The sequence below is a fragment of the Gopherus flavomarginatus genome, chromosome 19 (genome assembly GCF_025201925.1).
Source record: "Gopherus flavomarginatus isolate rGopFla2 chromosome 19, rGopFla2.mat.asm, whole genome shotgun sequence".
Classification (NCBI taxonomy): domain Eukaryota; kingdom Metazoa; phylum Chordata; order Testudines; family Testudinidae; genus Gopherus; species Gopherus flavomarginatus.
In genome coordinates this window covers 24,391,121-24,402,206 of record NC_066635.1, presented here as the reverse complement: position 1 = coordinate 24,402,206, position 11,086 = coordinate 24,391,121, and the positions used below count along the sequence as shown (strand labels likewise).

The window sequence follows — 11,086 nt, the reverse complement described above, 5'->3', positions numbered from 1 at the left end:
GCACGAACCAGCAGGCCTTCAGGAACTCCAGTACGTCTTCTCAGCATCACGGGCTACTGTGGGCCCATCCAGCCTGTGCTCCACCCTTTACACTGGCTTCCCATAGCCAAGAGAGTCAAGGACAAGGACCTGTAAAGGTCTAAGGCGCAGGATGAGAGCCACAGCAAACAACTCCCTCACAGGCACAGTGGAACTTCCTATCATGAGGATAAAGCTGGTCCATGTGAGAGGCAGAGCTTGCCGGGGGGCTGGTCTGAGACTGCACAAACTCCCCTGGGAGCTAAGGATCAACCCAAACTCCCACTCCCTGAGGCACTGCGCTGACCTGCCTTCTCTAACACATAGCGAGCAGCATGGATATAGTGAGGGGGAACCCTACCAAAACATTCCACCGCCCACATATTCTGTCCCGGAAAGAGGGTGAGAGACAGAATAAACCACAGGAGGCAGCTGCTAGCCATGCTGCTTAATGCGTGAGTAGAAGGTGCTGAGGGCAATACAAGAACCTGTATAATATAGACTAGAAAGGCTCCCAGCCTCCTTTTTACCTCGGCCCTGGATGTCCCGGGCAGGGTTTGGGATTAATGTGAGCGGGGCGCTCATTGCATTCTAAGGACACTCAGACTTGCTGCTCACAGCCACGCCATGGTAGGTCGTGCACTGGCCCATGCTTGAGGATCTGGGAGGAGAGCCAACAGAAAGAGCTGTTATTCTTCCATAAATTCTATTGGATTCTTCCTTTACACACAGTGGGTGACTGACAGACAAGATTAGCATGGTGGGACCAGTGAAATCAAACTGTACAGACACTGCCAGCTGGTGATACTGGCCAGGAAAACGGACCTGCAGCCCAATGGGATCAGTGCCTGGTGCTGCATTGAGGAATTCAGATACAAATTCATCCACAATCCTGAACTCCCGGCATGCCCTGTTTGTAGGGAAAGTCGTGTTGGCCCTAAGCTCTGAGTTACACAGGCAGTCCCAGCACTGAGCTTTCTATTGACATAAAACATCCGACAACTGCTCTACTTCTCCCATTCTCCCCTCACGTACCTTCCTGCTGCATGTACCTTCTCTCCCCGTCCCTGCTTGAGCAGGGGCTAAACAAGAGCTTGTGCTGATCTGGCAAATACTCCATATCATATCAGAGCTGCTGTGAGCGTCACTCCACTGCCCTAGCAAGTCTCAGGGAATCATCTCTAATCTTTATGGCTCCAGGCTCTTTGATGAGGTCATTCTTCACATGGCATCAAATTATTTCCTGCTGCTTTTCACTCCAAAGTCTTCAACCCAAGAGAGAAAAGCAGAAGAATAATGGACAGAAATAAGTGGGGAAGGAAGTCTGGACAAACTGGAGAGAGTCCACAGGACAGCACACAAATGATAAAAGGTTTAGAAAACCTGACCTATGAGAGAACATGTAAAAAATGGGCACGTTTAGTCTAGAGAAAAGAAGACAGTCTTCAAATGTGTTAAGGGCTGTTATAAAGCGGATGGTGATCAATTGTTCTCCCATCCACTGAAGGCAGGACAATGGGCTTGATCTGCAGGAAGGGAGATTTAGGTTAGATATTAGGGAAAACGTTCTAACTGTAAGGATAGGTAAGTATTGGAAGGTGTTACTACTGTAGGATCCCCATCCCTGGAAGTGTTGATAAGCAGACACCTGCCACAGATGGTCGAGGTTTACTTGGTCCTGCCTCAGCACAGGAGGCTGAACTAGAAAACAACTGCTCAAGGTCCCTTCCACCCTTAAGTGTTTATGATTCTACAAAAGAACTCTGCTGCCAAGGCCAGCTTTATGGGCCACTTTGAGAGGAACTAGGGACTTGCTATTCTGGGAATGTGCAATCTTGTCCTTGTCTTAAATCTGATTACAAAATGGGGCAGGGAACACCTCGGAGCCTTGCACAAGGGGTTTGTTATCAGCAGTGCCACTTAGTTACTGTACAGATCATATATTCACACGAAAACAAGTTTAACAGCTTGGAACACCGTGGGCTGGGGAGAGGTGGCACTGCCCCAGCAGGGGATAGCTGAGCGAGTGACACTGTGAAGACATGATGTCACCTGTCACCCTCTGGGAAGAGGAGCAGCAGTCAGCTAGGTGTCAGAAGAGTTCGTCCCACAGAACATATGATTTCCCCCTGCAAATACACCCCCCTCCCCTGCTCCCCCATCCAGCTCAGCCTACTGATGGGATGAGATTGGTCCTGCCTCTGCTATTCGCTTACTCTGTGGCCTTGGGAAGTCACTTAATCCACAGTTATTGAACCTAGGTGCCCACAGTTCTGGATGTAAGGACAGGTTTAGGTTTAACCCGTCTGCCTCAGGTGCCCACCTTTGCAAAGAACTCTGAAATCCTGGGCTGCAGGGCACTAGTGGAAGGACACAGTGTTACTTGCCTTGGCACTTCCCCCATCAGCTTCTTTGCGGCACACACTGCACTGCAGCTGACACTAACACCCATCTGCCAGTGGAGAACAGCCGAGCTCCACGGGACTTGGGCCTGTTGGAAGCACTCATGGCAGTGTGCACAACGAATGGGTTCTGCAGCTAGACAAGCAGGAGGGGGGAATATCCCTCCAGGCTCTCACACGCTCCTGGGAAGACTTGTTTCTCACTCTCAGCACTGCTACAAGAGCCTGGCCTGAGCAGTAACGTGCAGAACAAGTTTGTTATCCTGGTGCGGATGGGGGCCAGGGGCCTGCCTCCCTCCCTCTACAGTCTATTCAACCAGTGCTGGGCTTCCTCTACTTCCGTTCTGCCCTTCAGGAGCCATCTCTTCCTGGAGGGAGAGGTGCATTTGGTCGCAAGTTTCTTTTTCCATACTAACGGCTTATTGGCCGCTCAACAGGGCAGAGCTCACTCTGTTCAGAGGGGAATTTGCCCACTGGCATCACCTGCAACCCCTCAGCAGGACAGCACATCCCCCCCATGGGCCACCCAGCATGGCCCGTTAGTTTTCACTCCTCTGTCACCTGCAAATGGGCATCAGCAGCATCTCTTTCTACTCCTTTATTTTTAAAATCGCTTGTGTTTTCCCAGACAGGCCGAGCCAGCAGGACCCTGAGGAGCTATCGCTGCTGGCAGGATCATGTTTTTACTGGCTGATTAAAGCCATGATTTCCAGCTACTTGGAACTTTAAATAAGCAAGCATCTTAGAGATCTCTCACACTCATTGGTCAAATTGTCCCAGCAGAATAAGCAGCAGCTTTCCGACCGGTTTGTTCAGCCACACAAATAATTTTCTTTTGGTGAATCAGTGTTTAGCCTTGCGTGGGGGAATCAGGAAGCATCTGTAAAGTGACCATATTTGGGTGTAGTGTCCAAGATTTCGATCCACCTAAGAGAGAATGGACAGTGTCAGAGCTCTGCGTGCACAAAGCAAGGGCTTTAAAATCTCAAGGGAACAGAGAGGAAATTGCCCTGCCAGAAAAACTCCACAGGGCCAGCAGTTAACGCACTTCTCCAGGAAACCCCACCCCGGCCTCCCTCCTGGAGCCCCCAGCACTGACAAGGTCAAAAGCAACCTGACTCTCTTGTTTTAACTAGTGGGGCAATTGAAGGCAGACAGGCTGTTAAGGGTGCCCAAGCTCTTTTCTACAGCAACTGCTGAAGGAAGCGGTGAAAGAGCAATATTGTGCCAAAGCTCCCAGCTCCCCACCTCTCCCCACCACTGGCAGTGCTCTGTGGATTGGTGCTGAGCTCTGGGACAGCACAGGGCTCAGGGAGATATAAAGCAACAAAAATAAACTATCATGTTTTAATGGAATGACAGCTAGTGGCCAGTGCCAGCACAGTGCAGGCAGGCACCACATGAGCATTGCATATGTAGCTGTGACAATGTGCCTCAATCCTGGGCTGGCATACCCCCTGCCGATCCACTCCCAGGCCCCACACATTCAGCTCTTGAAATGCAACTCTGTTCTGAGCCATTTCCACCCCCCACTATCCACACTCACATGGAGTGCAGGGAGTGTGTGTGGGGGGGCGGGAAGGGGCTGCAATGTGGACACACAGTGAGTAGGAAGAATCCCACTGAAATCAGTTTACTTGGGAGCCAAGAGAGAACTTGGGCAGAGGTTTCCCCAGTGGAGAAACTTGGATATCTGCCTCCTGTGGCACCAAACTTCTTCCAATTAGCAGCATTTAGAACAAGCCTTGGAGAGGCCTATCACAAGCCAGTGTCCGACAAGAGACCCCACCAGCAATTACAGAGCCACACACAAAGGCTTTTAGACTGACTTATAAGACCAGGATCTGAGTTACCCAATAAGAGCAGCTGGAACGAGCAGAATTATTGCCCCAAAGAGAAAGGGGAATCCCTTCATGAAGTGCAGGCTTGCAGGGTACAGAGCGTTGAACACTCCTGTGGCCACAAGTGAGCAGAGACCTTCCACGCAGGCAATAGAGGCAAAAAGAGCACCTGGAAGGACACCAAGGTCAGAGCTTAGCAACAAGGCTCCTCTTTTGGCCCCCTTAGACTGAACACACATGACCCTCTCAGTGCATTTCAATAGGGCAATCTGGACCTTAGTAAAATATTTTCACTCAGATCAAGAGTTGGCCCTTTTTCTCAGCAGTCCAGGTGCCAAGGGCTGGGAGCAGAGACAGGCAGGATGGCCCACGTTCAGCCCGAGTGCAAGTAGGATAACTCCACTGCCCTCCAGGAGCTGCACTCACCACAGTGCTGAATCTAGACACTGCATCAGACAGACTGTAAATCCCACGAGGCAGAAACTAGCTAAATGTAAGTGCCAAGCACATTTTATCACTCAATAAATATTAAACACAGCAGAGATGCTGCAGGTTTTGTTTTATAACCTTGGAATCAAATTTCCACTAGCTTCACTCTAAGAGGGGTCCACGTTAGCAGCTTGGAGGAACCAGCCCTTTCATTTAATCACTGGGAAGCCATTTCTGGGCTGCACTGCACTGCACTAAGCCCCTCCTCCCCTCTCCTGACTCTGCAGTGGCATTTCCACCCAGGTCCATGTACAGAAGGCAAAGAGGCCAAGCTCTCCCCAGTCTTATGGAGAAGGGTAACGTCCTGTGGTCACATTCTTTAGTAGTGCTGAGTTCTTCCAATTGTTGCCAGCTCACCCAGGCCAAAGCCATACCTGGGGTTACTAGTGTTTCCAGAGTTTATTTTTCAACCCATTCTAACTCCTGTTCCCGTGAAAGGTTTTGAGACCAGGGGGAGGTCATCAGTGACCCAGCCCTAAACTTTAATGTGATGCTTTTCACTGTGAATACATCTTCCTCGGCACATTCTAGTACCAAGTAAGGTCACTGTATTGCCTAGAAAAACTGCCCCCAATGCTGCAGAATGACTGTCCTTGCAGGGCCTGGGGATGTGTGCATGTGCCAGGGGGAGGAGGGGTCAGAGGAGTGCAGAGATTCCCTGACCTGGTCCTTTTGGTGCCTCCTGCTGGGAGAGGCTCAGGCCCACTCCTTGGGTTGATACAGACATCACTAGGTTGGATGTTTCAAGGCCTGCTGTGGGTTATACTGGTTGATCACTTACCCTGATCTTTCTCATCCACCAGTTTGGACAGTTTTGCCCGGATCACTGGAGTGGCTGCCATTGAAAGAAACAGGATGCCATAACCTGTGAGAGAGAAATAAGACACATCCAGGAGGTTTCCTTATCTGGGGAATAACATTGCTAGCTTAAAACAAAACCAACCCCACAAATAAAGCACTTGTAGCTGCCAGGGAGACCGCGATCCTCCTGCCCATGCGTGCCCTTCAGCCCGGCTCCTTCTAGGGCTCCTTTGAGGGTAGTTTAAGATACCTTGTTTGTGTGGCTTTTGGTTGGTCTACAACTGTCTGCAGTGACTCTCTCTAGCTGCAGCACCACCACCTGGTGGTGACAGTAAATACAAGGTGTGACAGGCTGGTGATCTCAGCAGTTTTGGTATGTGGATACTTTGGGGACGTCTCCTTGCCTTTCTGTCTTTCCAAGAGGATGCCATCCTCTCCTCACTCCTCTGGCAATTTTTAAGCTAGGACACAAGCTACCTGGATTTAGGGATCAGCATCACCTGTGAACATCAGTGGTGTCGTAGAAGCAAGTGAAATCACAACCAGGCCCGAAACGTTGGAGAGCAATCCTAACTCTGCTACCCAGGCATCTTCAAGGCACAGCTGCAGTGCCCGCAGCCCTGCCAGGCTGCTCAGGTAAGTCAGGTAACTAGCCGCTGAGCCATAGCCAATCAGATCAGAGCCCCAGCAGAGAGGGGAGCTGAGTTCGTATAGGACAAAGACGTCCTTGGCTCCAAAGTGGATGGTGACAATGAGAAAGAACGTCAGAGAGTAGAGAGCGAGCTTCTGCCTGGATCTCTGGTAACCTGGGGCTGCATACAGCCTGTACACCGACACATAGTGACTGAGGGTGAACAGCTTGGCTGGTTTCCTCTCCTTCACCGATTCCTGGAGGCAAAGAGCAGCATAGAGGGCAGCGGCAAGACTGACAGCAAACACGAGCCAGAAGGGATTGATGTAGCCCTGAGCTTTGCGCCACTGTCCTCCGATGATGCTGGCCAGCATGCCTGCCACACCAAGGCATGCCTCCAGGATGGCTATGCGGAACGTACGGGAACGCTGGTCGCTGATGTCAGCCACGTAGGCAAAGCAGCTGGCCAGGATCAGGTTGTAGTCCCCCATGAGGCCACACAGGATACGCCCAAGCAGGAAGTAGCCGACATGTAGCCTCAGGTACATGACAAGAAGATAGATGGCAGCTTGCAAGGCCATGCCTACGGCAGGCAGGATGAGCGCGGGACGCCGACCCACACTGTCACTCCATGGCCCAAAGAGAGTGACTGAGAAGAGACCCACAAAGAAGCCTGCCAGGTTGATGTAGAGGTTCCAGTGGGAGGCCAACGTCTCCAGTTCCTGAGACAGAAGAAGAGACACAGGTGAGTGAGGCCCGGATGGCCCAGTATCTGTCCATCAAGGGCTATGTACCTGTCATAAACAGACAGTTAACGGTTAATGTCTCTTTTACCTGTAAAGGGTTACAAGCAGTGAACCTGGACCACCTGGACAGAGGACCAATCATAAGACAAGATACTTTCAAATCTCGGTGGAGGGAAGTCTTTGTTTTGTGTTGTTTGTTTGTCTGTTGTTCTCTCTGGGTTCTGAGAGTGACCAGAGGTACCTACAGGCTCTCTAATTTTCTGTTCAAATAGTAAGTACAAGTAGAAAGGCGGTTTAGTCTTTTTGATTGTTTTATTTGCAAATGTGTATTTTGCTGGAAGGATTTTAATTTGTATTTGTGCTGGGGGGAAGGCTTCTCTCTAGTGTCTATAAGCTGAAAGATCCTGTAACCTTTACCATCTTAATTACAGAGACAACTTTTACTTCTTCCTCTCTTTTATTAAAAGCTTTTCTTTTTTAAGACCTGATTGATTTTTTTCACCTTGTTGAAGCTCAAGGGAATTGAGTCTATACTCACCAGGGAATTGATGGGAGAAAGGGAGAGAGAAGGGAGGGGGGACGGTGGAATCCCTCTGTTTTAGATTCACGGAGCTTGAATCTGTATTACCTCTTGGGGAGGGGAAAAGAGGAGGGGGGAAGGTGCATTCCTCTCTGTTTTAAGATTCAAGGAGTTTGACTCACAGTGATCTTCCAGGGTAACCCAGGGAGGGAAGCCTGGGAGAGGCAACATTGGGGGAAAGGGTTTGCTTTTCTTGTGTAAGATCCAGGGGGTCTGGGTCTTGGGTCCTCTGAGAAGGTTTTGGGGAGACCAGAGTGTACCAGACACTGCAAGTCCTGGTTGGTGGCAGCACTACAAGATCTAAGCAGGTAATTACGCTTAGAGGGATTCATGCTGGTACCCCATCTTTTGGACGCTAAGGTTCAGAGTGGGGGTTATCGCCTTGGGGCGGGGCTGACCCCAGGCCTGCAGACACTGCCTCTTGCAGAGAGGTGCGGGAGCTGCGAAAATATGGCCCTGCCTCCTCCCAGCTCTGCCCGCTGCACAGGGGGGTTGGGAGCAGCCACGTCAAACCAGGGGGTGCAGCGGCAACAGCCCCGGCCCCCCTAGTTCCAGCCCCTCTGGGGGCTGGGCCCGCTCGCGGCACCCACCTGCTGCCGGAGGTCCCCCGCGCCGCTCGCGTTGCCGCAGCCGGCCGAGCCGCTCGCCGCGGAGCCGTTGTAGCCGAGCTCGGCCCCGAGCCGGTCCCAGAGGTACTGGGTGCAGAGCGGGGCCTGCAGGCCCAGCGCCACGGTGCCCAGAAAGAGAACCGGCTCCACCGTGGGGGCGGCCCGGGGGCAGCGCGCCCGCCCCCCGCCAGCGGGGCCCGGGCTGTCGGCCATAGCGGGGGCCGGCGGAGCGCGGCGCGCCGCCCGCAGAGGCAGGAGGCGGAGGGGAAGCAGGCCCCGCCCGGAGGGGACGGCAGGGGGCCGGGGCTGCCAGACGCCTCCCCGCCAGGCCCCCGGTGCCCGGCGGCCGGAGCCGCCTCCGCTGGCAGCATCCATGGGGGAGCGCGGGGCTGTCCCGCGGGCTGAGGATAGAGAGCCCCGGGCGATGCGCTCAGCCCTTCCCCGCAATTCACCGCTGTGCCCTGCCTAGGATCTGCCCTTCCCCGTCTCCCTTTCACCCCTCGGCTCTGCCCTCCGCTCCGTGTGCACGGGATCTGGGAGCCCAGCTTCCACTAATTCCCTTCGCCTCCTTCCCCGCTCCCCACCCTTTTGGGAGCCAGGGCAGTACAACGAATGGGGCCGGGAGTCACTTCCTCCACTTCCCGCCCCCCCCCCCCCCCAGTTTCCGCTCTTCACCTGCTCGAAACTCCCTCAGCTTTGGAAAAGTTACAAAGTAGCCAAAGGGGAAAAAGGGAAAGTGAAACTAACAACCCCCTAAACCTTAGACATTCATTCTGTTGCATTCAGTGGCAGATAAAGGAGAAGGGGGGGGGGAAACAGGAATCAGCATTTTTGGTTTTGACAAAGGAACACACAAGTTTTGCTGGAAACGAAAGCTTTGCAAAAGTCTTAGTTTCAAAAAAGGCTGTTTTTAAAATGGGGGGTGTTAGGCCTGAATAAAGATATAGCAGACAAAACCAGGTATGCCAACCTGACCAAAGTCAGGCTAACAGAGGTTTGTGGGTAATCCCTGAGTGGAAAACACTGAGAAGCAGCAGCATGTCTCACAAGCGCTGGGAAAAAGTGAGATAAGAGAGAAGCTGCATTCCTGGCATAGTACCAGATGTGCTGTGTTCGGGCAGCTCCTTCGAAGAACTGATAAGAGTCCTAGTTTCCCAGCCTCCTTGTTTTCACTCCCTGGTTTTGTTCTTTGTTTGTTTTTAACTCCCCTACATTTCTAACTTTAGGTATGTATGTATACTAAAGGTGTCTAGTTTCTAGTTGTTAGAAGAAGGGGGTGGGTTGCTCCAGTGAATAATTTATGACGCGACGGAACTGTCTATATAGGCTTATACTAAGATGTAAAGAGCAGGCTGGTTCTCTCTGGAGACGAGCTGCTCTCTATTGATGCGTGCACTTGTCAATAAAGAGCTTTTGATCGGACCTTGCTGGTGTTGCCTGTCTCTCTCGCGGTCAGACAACGAACTTTGCCGTCTGGGGGTTAGAGTCCCTGACAGGGGGAAAAGTTGTAAAGAATAAATAGCACTCAGCTCTTATCTCTTTACCTAGAATCTGATATGGCAGCCAGCACAGTGCTGTGAGCTCTTCCAGTCAAGGCATGATTCCAGTACCATTGGGGTCGAGCCTGCAGAGCAGGGCTGAAACACCCCGGTCCAGACCCATAAAGGTAGTCCAGCAGAAGTTAGAGGCCTAAGTACCTCTGGGGATCTGGGCCTCTGATTTTGGAATCTGAAGGGAAATGTTTAAGGCTATCAAATCAAGGAACTGTTCCTGGTAGTAAAGGTAAGCACATGTGCAAGTGTTCTGAGGATCAGGGCCTAATTTACATGACATTACACATGTTGGAATTGGCAGTGTGTCTTTTTTGGGCAACAAATACTTAAACTTATCCCATGAAACTTCCTGTGTACTTTTTCCTTCCTATTAGTTCATAATCTAGCTTTGAAGAACATGTTCAAAATAAAAAACAAAAGCCTGTTATAGATTTCCTTGCAAATTGAGGGCTAAACTAATGATCAACACAAACAATTCAAGTGACTTCAATGTGTTTCTGACCATTTGCAGGATTGGGCCCAGTCTGGTGATTAACTCATTAATCTTGAATTAATTCATGAATCAACAAGAAGTGAATTTGCATGTTTTATTGATAGAAAAGTTAAGTTTTTATCTTGGCCAGGTTTATGATTAAATGATTCATCTTCAACAAGCTAATGCTGAAATGTTTTACAATTAATGAGTTTGTTACAGGCTAGCTATCAGGTTAATGACCATGACAATAAAAAAATCTCTTTCAGCAATTTTATCACAAATGATATAACTGTTTGCTTATGAAGACTTGCTGTATTTCAGGTACGTCTTGGTGGCAAAAACAATTTATGTTGCAAAACTAAGGAGATGGAACTTTAAGCATTCACATTTTTCTATTTCTTATAAACAGAATCACAGAATATACTGTTGTGTCACTACTTACTTACAGCACAGCATTCAGCCACATTCACCTTACTTACAGCACAGCATTCAGCCACATTCACCTTACTGATTGATGAATACATTTAAGATAAAAACTGATTATTAAAATGTTTTCCCCTTAAGGTTTTCTCTCCTCTCAAAGAACAGCTGTAAAATAAAAGCAGCAAAGAATCCTGTGGCACCTTATAGACTAACAGACGTTTTGGAGCATGAGCTTTCGTGGGTGAATACCCACTTCGTCGGATGCATTTTAAAACCCGTGGATTTCTTCCATCCAACTTGCATCCGATGAAATGGGGATTCCCCTACAAAAGCTCATGCTCCAAAACATCTGTTAGTCTATAAGGTGCCACAGGACTCTTTGCTGCTTTTACAGATCCAGACTAACATGGCTACCCCTCTGATACTGTAAAATAAAGTTATAGTTAATAATTGAACAAAAGTCTGGAAAGTCAGATTCTTGTTAAGGTTATTCAGGAATAATTTCAATTAAAATATAAT

The 11,086-nt window shown here is 50.1% G+C and overlaps 1 protein-coding gene across 2 annotated transcripts; it reads right to left on the bottom strand.

The window, feature by feature from the left end:
* Nucleotides 1–3,003: 3,003 nt before the first annotated feature.
* On the bottom strand, nucleotides 3,004–8,581 carry SLC46A1 (solute carrier family 46 member 1). 2 transcript variants are annotated; one of them, XM_050929072.1, is made up of 5 exons: nucleotides 8,099–8,506; nucleotides 6,052–6,904; nucleotides 5,532–5,615; nucleotides 4,274–4,430; nucleotides 3,004–3,347 (listed from the first exon to the last, which is right to left on the bottom strand). In XM_050929072.1, the coding sequence occupies exons 1-5, from the start codon at nucleotides 8,489–8,491 to the stop codon at nucleotides 3,290–3,292; spliced, it is 1,545 nt and encodes a 514-aa protein (XP_050785029.1). In that variant the 5' UTR covers nucleotides 8,492–8,506; the 3' UTR covers nucleotides 3,004–3,289. The 2 variants fall into 2 exon arrangements, with proteins under 2 accessions (XP_050785029.1, XP_050785030.1); XM_050929073.1 differs by lacking the exon at nucleotides 3,004–3,347 and having other exon boundaries at nucleotides 4,270–4,430; nucleotides 8,099–8,581.
* Between the last annotated feature and the right edge of the window lie 2,505 nt (nucleotides 8,582–11,086).

What these genes read in the sequence shown, in the direction of transcription:
- SLC46A1 (XM_050929072.1), bottom strand. Translation starts at nt 8,491, where the DNA reads ATGGATGCTGCCAGCGGAGGCGGCTCCGGCCGCCGGGCACCGGGGGCC. An exon ending in CGGGGGACCTCCGGCAGCAG is followed by an intron (nt 6,905 to 8,098) that starts GTGGGTGCCGCG and finishes CTTCTGTCTCAG; the next exon opens with GAACTGGAGACGTTGGCCTC. An exon ending in GGTGGATGAGAAAGATCAGG is followed by an intron (nt 4,431 to 5,531) that starts GTAAGTGATCAA and finishes GTGTCCTTCCAG; the next exon opens with GTGCTCTTTTTGCCTCTATT.